A 17,873-nucleotide genomic window follows, 5' to 3' on the forward strand; every position below is an offset into this window, starting at 1 on the left:
TTCATTGTTTGTAAATATGTGCATCTTGAAAGACAAGCACTACAAAAATAGCAGAATATTTTTTCATATATTCAAGATAAAGGGCCCCTGTGGTTGGCAGTATTTCCAAAGAGAGGCCTATTACCTTCCCAGATAAGTAAAGGAGAACTTGCTGACTATTTGACCACTTCTGGTGATTCACATGGACACAAAATGGTACTGCCAGAAGGAATGTGAAAAGCTCTGCTAAGAAATTATGAGTGCTAGGGCAAAAAGTGGGTGACCTTGGGAACATAGATGGTATTTTCATTACTGTTGCTTATTGGAAGCAAAGGCTTCAGAAGAAAAGAACAAATCTCTGATGGTGAATTGTTCATTGATGATGATGATAACAGTAATAATTATAGCATTTATATACCTACCTAAAATTAAAGGAACAGTATCTGAGAATGCTTTGGATTTTTTAACCACAGTCCCAAATGTAGGTTCCTGGCCAGAGATGGAGGGCCCCCAATAAAATGGATTACCACATCTGTTACCTAAATGGGGAAAAGGTGGAGTTGCTCAGCTCTTAATTTGGTTCTTCCTTGGAGAATAATCTCTGGACGAGAAAGAAAAGTAGAAAAATGGTTAATTAAATATTAATGTCCATGAAAAATAGAGGTAGAGAATATGAGTGCCTCATTATCCTTAATGAGTCTGAAGTCACCTTACATCCATGGATACGAAAAGAACTGGCAGATTTGATAATGTTGAATCATTGGCAGTGAACAAAGCATAGAGGATCACAGATTTAGAGGTAGAAAGGATTGTAGAGGCTGTCACTTTAAAAACTTAACTTTAAAGATGAGAGAAATAAAAACCAGAAAGGGTGAGTGAGATTCCTGTATTCACTCAAGTGACGGAAGTGTGATTTGAACCCAGGCCCTCTGACTCCAAAACCAGTGCTCTTTTCACCATGCTGCTGAGAAAGGGGCAGTGGGCAGCAGGCCAGGAGAAGAGAAAATGACCCAGTTTTCAAAAACAAGAAGAGAATGGAGTCTGCATACTTTAGGCCAGTGAGCTTGACTTAGATTACTTCATTAAATAAATGGTCAATAATCATTTGTTGTTGTTGTTGAGTCATGTCTGACTCCCTTTGATTCCATTTGGGCAAAGATGGACTCCATCTTGGCAAAGATACTGGAGTGGTTTGCCATTTCCTTCTCTAACTCATTTTATAGAGGAGGAACTGAGGCAAACAGGGTGAAGTGACTTGCCCAGAGTCACACATCTAGTAAGTGTCTGAGGCCAGATTTGAAATCAGGTCCTCCTTGCTCCAGGGCCTGCCCTCTATCTACTGTGCCACCTACTTGTCCATATCAGTAGTTATCCATATCATAGTTGGAACATAAAATGGCATTGCGCTGATTGTACCAAGTCCTGGAAAAATTATTATATAGATGAAATTGGTTAGTAAGTAAGAACACATACATGTTAATAGTAATTTTCAAGTATGAAAGAGTTACTATGCACTGAATAAAAGTGATTTCCTGTACTATTTGGAGAATAGAATATTTGTTTAATTCACAGTTAAGAACAGCAGGAGAGATTTATATAAGATAAAGAAAAAATTAAAAGACTCAAAGAACCTGAAATAAGAAAGTAAGTTTATCCTATGTAATTTATATATAATATGTATTACACGTGTTATAATATAATCCTATATATTGCATTATATTATCATGATATATTATAATCATGATATTATAATTATATGATATAATGTTAGAGATTACTGGTTATCTTTAGTGATTTATGACAGAGGAGAAAAAAGTCACACCAAAAATAGTTTAGATTCATCCTTGTGTTGCTAACCTAACTAGAGACAGGCAGTCATGTTTTCCAGCTTCTGGTCCATGCCTTGGCATAAGTCTAGAGGAATCTTTTTCCAATTTGTAAAATTTTTACTACCAAAGCTCCTTACTTTTTGACACCTATTAAATTTTAAAAGTGAGTGTTCTTCCTTCATCCTTAGACCTCCTTCTCTAGTATTCTTAGTCCTAGAGTGCAGATTGTAAATAATAAAAAAAAAAAACAAAACCAGAGAGCAGGGGCTGTGGATTACCACAAAACCAGGCTAAACTTTAAATTGAAAGCAGTTAGTTAAGTTCTTAAAGAATAAGAATCATTCTATTAGGTGAACATTATACTAGTCAGAATCAGACCGATTCTTACGTTTTGTCATTTTTGCAGTGCTGTATTATGGTACTGTTTTGTTGAATTGTCAACCCGTAACAGCTGCACTAAAATCCACCAGTGCCTCGTTCAGAGTAGGTTCTTAATATGTCTTTGTGGATTGGTGGATTACTCTTAACTACCTGAGCAACCAAGCCAGGATGCCAAAACTTCAAAAAGGAGAGCTGTCCCCAGAAGAAAAAAAAAGCACTTTTTTTTTCACTGTATAGTTTGGATTAGGAGATACTGGACTAGATGACCTCTGAGGTCTTTTCATGTGATACAAGTTAACCATGACTTCTTCTTTCAACCAGTCTTTGTATGGCATGAGCTCAAGACCCTTAACCATTGTGATTGCCCTCTTTGGACAGCACTCAAGTCTTTACATCCAGCCCTCATCTGTTTCCTGAGCTGCAGTCCCATCTATTCAACACTCAGCTGCACATCTCTGCTACATGGGCATCTGAAACTTAACTTATGTAGAACTGAATTTATTTTCTCCAGCTCCTAAAATCCATCCTTTCTTCTGCTTCTATCAAGGACATAAACAATTCTTCTTTAAGTCATCCTTGATTCTTCACTCTAACTCACCATCTCCTCTCCAATCATATGACAAATTTTATAGATTCTCCTACCTCCAAGACATCCATCGCATCCATACCCTTTTCTTTATTCACATGGCCACCACCCTAATGTAGACCTCATTGCTTCTCACGTGTATTATTATAATTCTTTCCTACTTGGTCTTTCTGCATCCAAGTTATCCCTTTCTAGTCCACCTTCCATACTGAAAAGCACAGTTCTTCTGCCTAAGAAGCTTCTGTGATTCCCAGTGCCTTGAGGATAAAACCACAAACTTCTCTGTTTAGCATTGAAAGCTCTTCCCATTTGACTCCTCCCATCTTTCCAGGTTAATTATATATTATTGCACATCGTTGCACTCTGCATTCCAGTCAAAATGACCAACTTGCTCTTCACTATTCTTGGCACTTTGTCCCCCTCTCTAGATTCCTCTCCTTCATCTCCGCCTTTTAGAACCCCTGACTCCCTTCAGAGCTCTGCTTAAGTACCACCTCCTACAACTGGTCTTGCATGATCCCTCCAAAAAAAAGTTTCCTCTCCAAAAAAATGTTAATTGGTATCTACTTGTCTGTGTATGCATTATTTTTCCCCAGTAGAGTATAAGCATCTTGAGATTGTAGATTTTTTTTTCTTTGACTTTGTATCCTCATGATTTAGTATAGTTTCTGGCCATCGAAAGTGACCTGATAAATTAAATTAAATTAAATAAAGATCTTTGAAACCATCAACTGACTTTCAAGATAAAGGAGAAAACTTATGTTTGCATAAACAATTGTTATGTTTTGTTGAGAACTTTACCAGTTCAAGTTTTGGTGGGACTCATGAATAATCTGTTTGCAATTAAAGTCTAATTTCTAGCATGAGTGGAATTAGAATCAGTGTAATTAACAGAATTGTTAGAACATAAAGGGCATCTGTCAGTATTGATGGTTTTGGGCTCCTGGAAATGTAATCATAAATAAAATTAACAAAATTGCTTGGGATATGCTTTTTTTAAATAAAATGTTTCTACATAGATGGAAGCACTATGAGAACTTTTAAACTAACATTATTTTTTTTTCCTTCCTATAGGTAATAAGCTCAATGAGCTCCCTTTCAGAATACTGCCTGCCTTCCATTCTGCGAACATTATTTGACTGGTATAAGAGACAAAATGGCATTGAGGATGAATCTCATGAATATAGACCCAGAACAAGCACTAAATCCAAAAGGTAAATATGTTTCCTTGCTGTGAAAACCATAGTTTCATGTTCAGGAGACAGTTGCAGTAGGCTTAAAGGTATTGATGAAGGCAAAATGAAAATTGGGAAAGCTGCTAGAAATTCTTGCCAAATAGAATAAAATGATTAAAGTATTTGTACATGTGTGCTCCATTTATATTGAGGAGAGCTTCCTGATACCAGGGGTTGTCTTTTGTCTGTACTAACAACCAACATATTGTGAGCATTTACAATGAGTAAAATTTCACACACTTCTGTATTTTGATTTCTTTAAAAATAAATGCATCCATTAAACCTACCTAATTCTTAGCTTTGCCCCACCACCCAAACATCCCCTACAAACACTAAATAAGTTCTTTTTAAAAAGATGCAGTCCACTAACATTAAAAAACCTAGATGCTTATTCCATATTTGTTAAGGGCCTTGCTATCTGAAACTGCTATTGCTGAATATTTGCAAAGTGAACAGCTGGTTAAAAAGATGATGTTGGAGAATGGCATATGGATTTCTAGACCAGGTTATAGCTCTGAGGATAGGAAAGGGATAAAATTAATGAGGGTCAAGGACAACATGTATGTCTGGAGATTTGTAGCTCTGATCAACAGGGTCTGTAAATCAAAACTGCTAAGAGAATTTCCTATACCTGCTCAGCCACATGTATCTTACATATTTATATCTGCTGCCATATATTCCCAGAGAGTGGCAAATAAGACATAGGAGAAGAATTATTAAGAGACCGAGCAATTCTATATATACAGACTATAATATCCCAGAAGAATGGAATATTGATATTCATTGCTTCAGTTTTTATACACAGAGCATGGGAAATACACAAGAAAGAGAAGATCCTGGAATCTAAAATTGGAAACGAAAGTGGCTCAAAAGAAATGGAATGAAAAATGAAAGGGAACTGAACTTGGGATAAATAAGAGTGGTTCAGTCCTATGAGAATAGTGTCATTAATGCTAAAGGCCAGGAGGAATTGAAGACCATGATGAGTGTTATGGACTTTGCTGGCTATTTTGAAGAAAAACGAAAGACCAAAAAAGACATTCCAAACACTCAGAGTGGATGATGATGGACGGCCAAGAGAGCAGAACTAGGCGTCTCTTACTTGGACTCTGTTTTCTTCATCTCGGACAATGATTTTTCAGACTGGAAATAGAGAACAAGGAATGGTTAACAAGAAATTGAAATGCAAGAACAGTAGATCACTGTGCCTCACTGAAAAAGTTCAAGTCACCAGACCTAGATGCACTGTGTCCCTGACTGAAGGAAGTTTGGGATCTCTGAGCTGATGCTGTAGATGCCTGAAGAGAAACAAACTAGAGAACAGAAGGAGTGCTGCAGGATAGTTGTCCAGATCTTTCAAGGGGAAGGAAGGTGGATTCTGAAAGATGTTGGCCAGCAAACTTCACTAGGATGATGAGACAGGGTGGATTACAAAGGGTGTACTTGGATTTCAGCAAGGTATTGACAGATCTCTCCTTCTGGACAGGATGGAATAATATGAGCCAGATAATAACACATTCTGGTTTATTTGAAACTGATGTACATCCACACATAAAGAATAGTGATTGAAGAATTATTGTCAGCATAGTGTGGGTTCTCTATCAAAGTGTCCTAGGGATCTGTTCTTGGCCTTTTTTTGTTCAACATTAAAAATAACCAAGATGAAGGTATAGATGGCATGCTTATTCAGTGGTCATAGGACTTGAAATTTGGAGGTATATGGTGAATTACAGTATCGGGAGGCAAAGGATCTCAAAAGGCTAAAGTGATGGACCAGATTCAGTAGGAAAAATTTCAATAGAGATGAATATAAAGTACTACACTAGTATTCAGGAAACCAACTGCTTAAATGCAGACTGGGAGAGACATGACTAGATAGTAAGTAGTTCTTGTGAAAATGAGTTTAAATGGATTCAGCATTCAACAGTGATTCAGTATGCAAAGAAACAGATCAGACATAAAACTTTGTGATTAGAAGCACAGACTCCAAAAGGACCCTTCTAAGATCAGGCCACTTCTGAAGTACTGACAGATCCTGATTAGTACAAAAATGAATACCATGAAGTGGTTATAAGTATACTAAGTCATACCATTCAGAGTTAAGATTATGTAAAGTACAGAAACTAGTTCTAGCTCCATGGAAATATTCTATAAGAATTTGAATAATGTAAACACTTGACAGTATCCATTATTTGCACTAATCAGGACCTAGCTATCTTTAGTTCTGGGTCCCACCATTTAAGTAGGACAAGCTGATGCATGTCTCAGAGAAGGTGAGTAGGTTTAGTGAAGGGAATCAAAACAGTGCCATAGAAGGATTGATGTACCCTGGGAAGAGAAATGGACAGAGTGAAGTCTTCAAACTTTTTAAGAGTTTTCACATGGAAAAAGGAATAGACTCATTCTCCTTGGACCCAAAAGGCAGAACTAGAGATTACAGAGATGTTGATGTAGTCTTATTGTTAGGAAGTGCTTTGTGAAACTAAGATTTGGAGCTGTCCAAAAGTTCAGTAGTCTTCCAAGTCATAAACTTGTCATAGACCTTGGGCTGGAAGACCTCAAACCTCGCTTTGTAGATGAGAAAACTGAGGCACACTGGGACATTAAGTGACTTCCCCAAGATTAGACAGGTAAAATATATCCAATTTGGGATTTGAACCCAAGTCATCTGACCCCAGAACCCATATTGTTTCCACTGTCCTGTCCTCAGGAAGTAGTTTCCTCTTACTGGAGGTCTTCCAGAGATCTTTCTAACTATTTTAGGGATGTTTTTGTAGGCATTCCCACTCTGGTACTAGGTAGACTCGATAACCTCAGAGTTTCCTTCCAGCTTAGTGATTCTGTTACTGTTATCTGCAGAACAAACATTGAAATTCATTAAGTTGGGGTAGAAAGGGCATTGAACTAGAAACCTGAATTCTAGTCCTGGTTCGAGGTTGAAGACAAGATATTGGGTGCCCTTGGTAAGGTCTGAAAATTGTACCTCTCAGCCTTAAAAAACTGAGCCATGTATTGTCATGGCTGCCACAACTTTGAAGGTATAACACATACAGCTTGATTTATCTCAAAATAAGTGTCTATCTGTCATAGAAAGCAGGATTTACTGGTATTAATTTAAAATATATGTATTTATAAAAAGTGATATTTTAGAAATGCACTGGCATCTGTTCTTATGCATTGGAGTGGGTCAGAGATGACTCTGGGTTCTCAAAAGCTTTGCCAGCAAAGTTCTGTCTTTGGCAGATCCCATCAAGCTGGAATGATCTCAAGTATGGGTTTAGCAATGGAATGCATTTCTGGTGCCTGCGAATCAGCCTAGCTGAGTACAGGGAGTCTCATCACTAGTCTGATGAATTTTTTAAACAGAGTAATTCTCTAAGAGAAGGGTTTTTAACCTTTTTTGCATCAGACTGTCTTTTGGTGAAACCTGTGGACCCCTTATTAAAAAAATTAAATGCAGTAACTAAAATAAATAGGATGACAAAGGAAAACAATTATATCAAAATACAGTTATCAGAATTATTTTTTTTTAAAGTTAATAGACCCCAGGTTAAGAACCCCTGCTCTAAAATCACTGGCTAAGTTGTAGTGCTGTGATCTGTTAGGGAAGAATACCCTCACAGTTAATAATAATAGCAATAGTAATGATAATAATGATAACATTAATAATAATTAACATTTATATAGTGCTTTAAAGTTCTTAAAGTGCTTTCCATATCTCACAACAACCCAATGAGGTAGGTACTGTTATAATCTTAATTTCATATATAGTGAAACTGAGACTGAGAAAGATGAAGTAACAGAATAACCAACCTATTAAAAGGCTATTACAATTATCTGAATTAGAAGAGATGAGATCTTGAACAAGGAGGTTATGGTAAGAGGCTAAGTCAGTAATGCTTAGCAACTGATCGGATGGTTGGAATTTAAAGAGAGAAATGAGCCAAAGAGCTTCTGTGACTGGGAAGTTGTTGGTGCCAACAATAAAACTAGAGAAGTTAGGAGTAGAGGTGGGGAAAGATAATGGGTTCAATGTGGAACATGTTGTATTTTAGATGGCAGTGGACCATTAAGGGGCTAAATACAGAGATTTGCAAGTTTTTAGCATGGAGGTGGTCATTTTGAAGCCTTGAAAGTGAATAAGATCCCAAGATGAAATAGAAAAGATGGCCAAGAATGCCCTTGGAAGGTATCCACTTTTAAAGGATGGAAGAAAAATGAAGAATTAGCAAAGGAGCCAGCAAAAGTAGAGTCAGAGAGATAGGAGAACTTGCAAAAGAAATCCAAGGAAGAATAAGTGAGCCAAAAGGTGACTGTGGTCCACAATGTCACATGTTTCCAAGAGGTCAGGGAAGATAAAGACAGAAATAGGAACATTGGCTATAGTCATGAAGAGATCAATAGTGGCCATGGAAAAAAATTTTCAGGATAACAATGAGGACAGAAACCAGATTGCTAGTCTGTTGTGAGGAGGTGAAGGCAGTGAGTGTCAACCATTCTTCTTAGAGGTTTGACAGTGAAGAAGAAGACAAAGATAGGCCAGTCACTTGAAAGAATAGGAGGGTCCAAGGATTTTTTTTTTAATTGGGGAGATTTGAGCACATTTATTGGATGTGGAAAAAGAGCTAGTCTAGAAGGAGAGATTCAGGATACATGAGAGAGAAGAAACATTTGATGGAGATAAGTCAGGGAGGAAAAGGAAATAAGATTGAGGACATAGGTAGAAGTATTAGCTTTGGCAGGGAAAAAAGTAATAATAATAGGATTTACAACATTCTTTAATTTTTACAAAGCATTTTACATATGTTATCTCATTATAACTTCATATCAACCCTGTTGGATGACCGCTATTATTTTCCCCATTTTATAGATGAGGAAACTGAGGCTGAAAGAAGTTGAGTAACTTGCCCAGGGTCAAAGAAATACTCAATGTCTAAGGCATCATTTGATCATGAATTGAACAGGTCTTCCTGATTCCATGTCCAGCATTATATTTACAGTCCCACATAATTGCCAACCTACCTCATCTCCAAGGCTGTTAAGAAAGAAGAGAAAATGGATGAGAACATTGAGAGTTTAACAGGAATAGAGAACTGTGAAGAATCAAGATGGTGGAGTCTAGGCAGCAACACAGCTGAACTCTCCCAACATTTCCTTCCAAATGACTTTAAGATAACACCTCAAATCAAATTCTAGAGTGTCAGAGCCAAGGAAAGGTCAATGAGACATTTTTCTAGCCAAAGACAAATTTGGAGTTTAACCAGAGAGGTCTGTGACATCAGGGTGGAGATTGGCCCAGTGTGTAACACATGCTGCTGCAATACCAGCAACAGGCCTTAGAGCCAGCTGTAACAGCAGCAGCAGCAACCTTGGGAGCTCGCAACCCAAAGATGGTAATAGGCTTGGACAACTGGTCAAAAAGAAATTATGTCAGACCCTTTTCTGGCTCTGGGGGCATTGCCCAATCACAATTCCAGGGTGAAGAGAAGCACTAATGCTTATGGTCACAGGGGATTAGGGGCCCTAGTCACAATTCAAAGATCAAGAAGAGTGATAGCTCTTATGGTTTCAGAGGAATAGGGGTCCTGTTCACAGTTCCAGGGTGGAGAAGAGTGTTTATGGATGCTCTCAAGGGAACAAGGTCCCTGATCTCAATTCCAAGGCAGAAAGGAGCATTAGCACTTGTGACTGCTGCAGAGCAGGGGACTTGGTCACAGTTCCAGGGCCAAGAGGAGCACTAGGACTTGTGGCTGCAGGGGAACAAGATCCCTTCCTGAGTAAAGACCAGATCATAGGCAGGAGAGTAGTATGATCTTTTTGGATCATACCACCTTGGAAACACCAAAAACTTACATATTTGTATTTCTGAAAACAACAGCACAAAACCTAAAGTTTGGGACAATATCCCTTCTACCTCAGGAGCAGAATCTAATTTTAATGTAAAGTTCAAAGTCAAGAAATAGACTGGAAAAATGAATAAATGACAAAAAAGAACCTGACCATAAAGAGTTACCATGGTTACAGAAAAGATCAAGACACAACCTCAAAAAAAAAAAGGTATCAGTGTCAAAACAACTACAGGCAAAGCGTAAATTGTACACAGGCTCAAAAAGAATTCTTGGAAGAGCTCAAAAAGAATTTTAAAAATCAAATTTAAGAGGTAGAGGAAAAATTAGAAAAAGAAATGAGAGTGATGCAAGAAAAATTATGAAAAGAGAGTCAGCAGCTTGGTAAAAAAAAAAAAAAGGCACCAACAATACCGACAAGAAGGACTCCTTTAAAAAGCAGAATTGGCCAAATCGAAAAAAGAGGTACAAAAATTAGAATTGGAAAAGTAGAAACTAACGACTTCATTAGATATCAGAAAATAATAAAACCAAGTCAAAAGAATGAAAAAAAAGAGGAAAATGTGAAATATTACATCAGAAAAACAACTGACCTGGGAAGTAGATCAAGGAGAGATCATCTCAGAATTACTGGACTAAGGGACAGCTGGTTGGCACAATGGATAGAACATCAGCCCTGAAGTTATGAGGACCTGAGTTCAAATCTAGCTTCAGACACTTTGTGTACACCTGAGCAAGTCACTTAACTCTGCCTCCAAAAAAAAGAGAAAGAACAAGAAGAATTCTTGTACTACCTGAAAATAATGATCAATAAAAGACATTATATTTCAAGAAATTACCAAGGAATACTGCTCTGATTTCCTAGAATCAGTGGATAAAATAGAAAATGAAAGAATCCACCAATCACCACCTGAAACAGGTGAAAATGATAACTCCCAGGAATATTGTAGCCAAACTACAGAGCTATCAGGTCAAGGAGAAGATATTGAAGCAACCAGAAAAAAGCAAATCAAGTATCATGGAGCCACAGTCATGATCACACAGGATTTAGCAGTTCCACATTAAAGAAGCAGAGGGCTTGAAATATGATATTCCATGAGGCAAAGAAGGTAGGATTACAGCCAAGAATAACCTATCCAGAAAGACTGGGTATAAACTTTCTGGAGGGGGAAATGAACATTTAAGGAAATAGAGGCCTTTCAAGTTTTCATGATAAAAAGACCAGACCTGGAAGATGGTGGAGTAGAAGGATGGACCACCTCTAGCTCTCCCCTCATAGCCCATGAAATACGTGTAAAAAATGACTCTAAACAAATTTTAGAGTGGCAGAAGCCACAAAATGATAGAGTGAAACAGATTTCCAGCCCAAGACTGCCTAGAAGGCCAACAGGAAAGGTCTATTGCACCGGGCTTGGGGCAGAGGGCAACCTAGCCTGGGAACAGACAGAACTGGAGCAGGCTTCAGGGCACCAAATCCCAGGCAGCTGCTGCAGTTCTCAGATTTCTTAACCCAGAAACACCAAAGACATCTTCAAAGGTCAGTAAGAAAGCTCTTTCACCTGGGTAAGAGAGGAGCATGGTGCGGCCCCAGCCCCAGGGTGGTGGCAGCCACTGCAGCAATAGTTTCCACTTTTGGAGCCCTTGGCCTAAACACCCTGGGGGAACCAAGTGGCTGATCTGGGTCTCAGTCCTGAATGGCAGTCCTGGGGTTAGAAGGACTGGCTTGACGGAGCTAGTGGTAGCTGTGGAGAGGGAATCCTACTTGCAGTTTTAGGGCAGAAAAAAAGTGCTTTTGGTTGTTCACAGACCAGAGCGCAGACCAGAAGAGCAGTAAACTTCTCTCTTTTGATTGTGCCACCTTGGAGGAACTGAGAACTTACAGGTCCCTAGAGATACCTCAGTGAACAGCTGCACAAAACATCTGAAGCCTAGGATAGTATACCCTCCACTTGACAAAGGACTCAAAAGTCAAGTAACTGGCTGGGAAAATGCCCAAAAATGGGGGAAAAAGTAAGACTATAGAAGGTTACTTTCTTGGTGAAAAGGTATTTTCTCTCATCCTTTTGGTTGAGGAAGAGCAAAGGATACCATCAGAGGAAGACAGTAAGATAAAGGCTTCTGCATCCAAAGCCTCCAAGAAATATATACAATGGTCTCAGGCTAAGGAAGAGCTCAAAAAAGGATTTTGAAAATCAAGTAAGACAGATGGAGGAAAAATTGGGAAGAGAAATGAGAGTGATGCAAGAAAATCATGAAAAGCAAGTCAACAGCTTGCTAAAGAAGATCCCAAAAAAATGCTGAAAAAAATAACACCTTTAAAAATAGACTAACCCAAATGGCAAAAGAGGTTCAAAAAGTGAGTGAGAAGAATACTTTAAAAAGCAGAATTAGCCAAATGAAAAAGGAGATTTCAAAAGCTCACTGAAGAAAATAGCTTTAAAAATTAGAATGGAGCAGATGGAAGCTAATGACTTTATGAGAAACCAAAAAATTAGAAATTAAATTAGAAATTAGAAATTTAAGTTAACTTAAATTAGAAATTATAAAACAAAGCCAAAAGAATGAAAAATAGAAGACCATGTGAAGGATCTCATTGGAAAAACAACTGGCCTGGAAAATAGAACCAGGAGAGATAACTTAAAAATTATTGGTCTACCTGAAAACCATGATCAAAAAAAAAAAAAACTCCTAGACATCATCTTAAAAGAAAGTATCAAGGAAAGCTGCCTTGATGTTCTAGAACCAGAGAGTAAAATAGAAATGATTGGACTAGTTTACAACTCTGCCAGCAGTGAATTGGTGTCCCAATTTTTCCTTTTTAATTTATTTATTTTTTAGTTTTCAACATTCATTTCCACAAGATTTTGAGTTCCAGATTTTCTCCCCATCTCACCTCTCTGCCCACCCCAAGACAGAATACATTCTGATTACCCCTTCCCCTAATCTGCCGTCCTTTCTATCACACCCCTCCCTTTCCTTATCCTCATCTCCTCTGTTTTCTTGTTGGGCAAGATAGATTTCTGTACCCCATTCCTGTATTTCTTACTTCCCAGTTGCATGTAAAAACAATTTTTAATATTCATTTTTAAAACTTTGAGTTCCAACTTCTCCCCCTTCCTCCCTCCCCCACCCATCCCCACTGAGAAGGCAAGCAATTCAATATAGGCTATACATGTGTATTTATGCAAAAGACTTCCATAAAAGTCATGTTGTGAAAGACTAACTATATTTTCCTCCATCCTATCCTGCCTCCATTAATTCTATTCTCTCTTTTGACCTTGTCCCTCCCCAAAAGTGTTTACTTCTAATTACCCCCTCCTCCCATTTGCTACTTGTATTACAAAGTGGTAATTATCCAAACAATGTGGTACTGACTAAGAAATAGAATGGTAAGTCAGTGGAACAGATTACATACATAACACATAGTAGTAAATGACCATAGTTAAGATAATATTTGATAAACCCAAAGATCCAAGCTTTTGGAACAAAAATTCACTATTTGATCAAATTGCTGAGAAAAGTGGAAAGCAATTTGGCAGAAACTAGGTATAGACCAACATCTCATACCACATACCAAGATAAGGTCAAAATGTGTACATAATTTAGACATATCATAAGTAAATTAGGGGAACATGGAAAATTTTCCCTCTCTGAACTACAGATAAGGAAAGAATTTATGACTAAACAAGAGATAGGATTACCAGAAGTAAAATGAATTGTTTGGATTTCATTAAATTAAAAAGTGTACTAACAAAACCATTGTAGCCAATATTAGAAGGAAAACAGGAAACTGGAGAAACATTTTTATAGCAAGTTTCTCTTATAAAGGCCTTATTTCTCAAATACATAGTGAACTGAGTTGGATTTTGAAGAATATGAGTCATTCCCAAATTGACAAATGGTCAAAGGATATGAGCAGACAGTTTTCAGAAGAAGAAATCAAAGCTATCCATAGTCATGTAGACAGATATATAGAAAATAGATAGATGGAAAAAATGTTCTGAACTGCTATTGATTAGAAAGATGCAAATTAAAGCAACTCTGAGGTACAACCCCACATCTATCATATTGGCTAATATGAAAGAAATGGAAAAAGACAAATATTGGAGGGGATATGGAAAAATTGGGACACTAATGCACTGTTAATGGAGTTATGAATTGATCCAACCATTCTGGGAAAAAAATTTGGAACTATATCCAATGGGCTATAAAATGGTGCATACCCTTTGACCCAGCAATATCATTACTAGGTCTGTATCCTATATCAAAGAAAAAGGGAAAAGACCTATATCTACAAAAAATATTCATAGTATCTCTTTTTGTGGTGACAAAGAACTGGAAATTGAGAGGATATTCATCAGTTGGGGAATGGCTGAACAAGATGTGGTATACGATTGTGATGGAATACTATTGTGTTATAAGAAATTATAAGCAGAATAGTTTCAGAAAAACCTGGAAAGATGTACAAACTGATGCAAAGTGAAGTGAGCAAAACCAGAAGAACACTGTACACAGTCAAATCAATATTGTAATGATGATCAATTATGAGTGACTTAGTTATATTGATCAATGCAATGATCCAAGACACTTCTGAAGGACTTAAAGTGAAAAAATGCTTTCCATATCCAGGAAAGAACTGAAAAAGTTTAAATATAAATTGAAGCATTATTTTCCCTTAGTTTTTTTGAATGTAACTAATATAGAAATATATTTTGCATGATTTCACACATGTAATTAATACCACTTTTCCTGCCTTCTCAAATGGCAGGGGAAGAATGGGAGGGAGAGAGAATTTAGAATTCAATTTTTTTTCAAACATTAATGATAAAAATAATAACCTTTAAAAAAAAGAGGAGTTCTTATCATTTGGATTGGCCTCAGTCTCGTGAGTAATGTAGGTGAAATCATCTGCTTCTCAATAAAAGAATAATCCTAAATTATAAATTTAGAATTGACAAGGACCCTTCAGAGTTCATCTGATCCAGACCCTCATTTAACGGACAAGGAAATTGAGACTAGAAAACTGAAACAGAAAAAAATTAGGTAACTTTTCCAAGGCCTTACACAGAGAAAGTGTCACTGCCAGGATTTGAACCCAGGATCTTGATCCCCTGTGTAACACTCTTTCCATTATACCATTATAACTCTCTGAGGAGACATTGGACGTTGGAAGAGCAATGAGATTTCTGACAGTTATGTGACAGAGAATCAAGGATCCAGCAAATATCTGTAGTGCAGACAGCCCAGTTATGATGAGATAGCAAATATTTGTAATGTGACCTGTAGTCCGTGCAAGCTAGTTTCAGAGATAAGTGTTCACCCACCTGTCAGAAGCACGTTAACTTGATTTAAAAGTTGCATAGCCAGGTGGAGAGCTATGGAATAAAGTCTTCCTTAAGTCTTGGATAAGTAGCTGTAACATTGCAGAGAAAGTATTAAAAAGAGAAGATAGGAAAGAATAGGAAGCGTGCCCCACTTTTCACCCCCTCACATTCCAACACTGCTTAATCAACACTTCACTAAACACTGATACCTCATTTCTCACTTGATAGTGCCCAGGGATAACATGGAAAATGCCAGAACAGAAGGGTCCAACATCCGATCCACATTCAGAGTTTTGTTTTATGATGCTCTGCCTTTATATATAATCCCTAGGAATATGGTATTTAATAGTGGAGATTACCTCCCTAGGGAGAGTGGAAAGGAAAGGGTGCAACTTATCATTGTTTTCCCTAGACTACATTTGTACTGATAATGTAATAAGATTGAAGGCAGATTTTTAAATACTTAAAAGGAAACACTTTAGGTAGGTATCATTAGTATTTATATGCCAGCCATGGCTATAGAAATTACTTTGATTCTTGGAGGAATCTGTGATCTCATTGATGCTTCCGTTAGTGATGCTATAGATAGCAAGGCATCCACGTCTACTCCTAGGGTATAATTCTGTACCTTCAACAGAAATCCTTACCGAACTCCTAATTCTAGTGTCTTCCCTCTGTTAATTATTTTCTATCTGTCTTACCTTGTTTGAACGTAACTTGTTTATTGTCCCTTCCATTGGACTGCAGACTCCTTGTGTTTTGTCTTTTTTTGTGTTCCAGTGCTTAGTGTTGTGCCTGACACAGAGTTGGTGCTTAATCAATGCTTATTGACTAGTTGAGTCATGCCCATATATTCCTACATATCTTCCACAGCTGGTCCTCTGGCTTTCCGAACATCACAAGAATCCCAGTGGAACAAGCAAGCTATCTATTGGTGACTCCTTACTTTTTTCAGAAAGTAGCTAACCTTCTTCTCTGGTCAGACATACCTCTAATGGCATCTTTATTCTACTTCCCATACATTATTTTTTATTAGTGAAGGGGTAGTGTACTCACACCCACCATGCTCCTGTCTAATATCTTTTTGGTGACTCTCAACTTGAAATCTTCAAAGATTTTAGTGTGCCACCATTCCATAACTAGCAAGTATATAGCATCACTAGAGAATATTGTTTTTAAAATGTGTTGTGCTAGTTAAAATAATTTTTATCCATTCACTAAAGCAGGCCATTACTAGATATTTTGTTAACTCAAATTATTATACCACTAGAAATAAAATTATTACAGGGTGGGGGGGACGATGGAAGGGAGGGCATGGGGAGGAGGGTGCAATTTGAGGTCGACACTCACTGGGAGGGACAGGATCAAAAGAGAGAATAGAAGTAATTGGGGGCAGGATAGGATGGAGGGAAATATAGTTAGTCCTATACAACATGACCATTATGGAAGTCATTTGCAAAACTACACAGATATGACCTATATTGAATTGCTTGCCTTCCAAAGGGAGGGCGTGGGGAGGGAGGGAGGAAAAGAAGTTGGAACTCAAAGTTTTAGGAACAACTGTCGAGTACTGTTCTTGCCGCTAGGAAATAAGAAATACAGGTAAAGGGGTATAGAAAGTTATTTGGCTCAACAGGACAGAGGAGAGGATGGAGACAAGGGCAGAGAGGAATGATGGAGGAGAGAGCAGATTGGTGATGGGGGCAATTGGAATGCTCAGTGTTTTGGGGTGGGGGGAGGGGACAAGGGGGGAGAAAATTTGGAGCCCAAAATTCTGTGAAAATGAATGTTAAAAGTTAAATAAAAATAAAAAATAAATAAATAGAAATAAAATTATTTTCATTAGAATATAATTCAGATATCTTATTCACTCAACATAGTCATTCCCCACAATTATTTTGAATTAACGAGGCTTTCCTAAAGTTCATACTGTTATAGAACTGAGTCTGGGGGTTGGCCTAATGGAATTTGAAGTTTCTTCTAGCCTCATTTGTAAAAAATTAATTGCTAAAACTTTATGAATATTTCATAGATTCATTTAAAATAGAAAATGAAGTAATTACCTCTCCCTGAATTGACAGTGATGTTTCCCTTTTAGTTGTATCCCTGATTGTTTTGAGTCACTGCTGAGCTCCCACTCAGAATCAGAGCTCTGGAATGGGATTTTAGTAGCATTTCACAGTTAGTATTTAACAGTAAAAAAAAAAAAAATGGATATTTGTGGTTGAAAGAAAGCCAGAAAAGCGTGGGTCTCTAGGGCTTCATCTAGCTAGCAATGTGGACTTCTTTTTACTAGAAGAAATTTAGGGAAATACAGGAGCAGCTGGAATTAGGCAAATGCGAGGGGTGTACATTTAAGTTCTAGTTTCCCAAGATGAGTATGATCTTAACATTTCACGTGCCAAAATAACTGTTGTAAAATATTACTGGCAGCTAGACCTCAAAACCATAATCAAACCAAACCCTTTATTTGAAAGGTATTTGCCTAAAACTTTGTACTGGAAAGCATAAATATAATGGAATCCGTGGATCATCCATTTCACTTTCCAAACTTGGAAGCACTGTATAAGTGCTACAGAAATTGTATATAAGTGCCAGTTTGTGTGAGACTCAGCCTGGCACTTTTAAAACAGTATTCCTGCAGTGATGCTCTAAGACAGGTCCCAGGATATTGCACTGTTTCTGAATAACTG

General features: G+C 37.5%; 1 protein-coding gene across 9 annotated transcripts in view; it reads left to right on the plus strand.

The window, feature by feature from the left end:
- FRY (FRY microtubule binding protein) overlaps positions 1–17,873 on the plus strand; it is a 566,260-nt gene that overhangs the window by 358,854 nt on the left and 189,533 nt on the right. For all 9 annotated transcript variants that reach the window (XM_072611868.1, XM_072611863.1, XM_072611870.1 and 6 more), the window contains one exon: positions 3,850–3,989. In XM_072611868.1, coding sequence (XP_072467969.1) covers positions 3,850–3,989 — 140 coding nt within the window. The remainder of the gene's footprint in view (positions 1–3,849; positions 3,990–17,873) is intronic.

Source organism: Notamacropus eugenii, chromosome 5 (assembly GCF_028372415.1).
Source record: "Notamacropus eugenii isolate mMacEug1 chromosome 5, mMacEug1.pri_v2, whole genome shotgun sequence".
Taxonomy (NCBI): Eukaryota; Metazoa; Chordata; class Mammalia; order Diprotodontia; family Macropodidae; genus Notamacropus; species Notamacropus eugenii.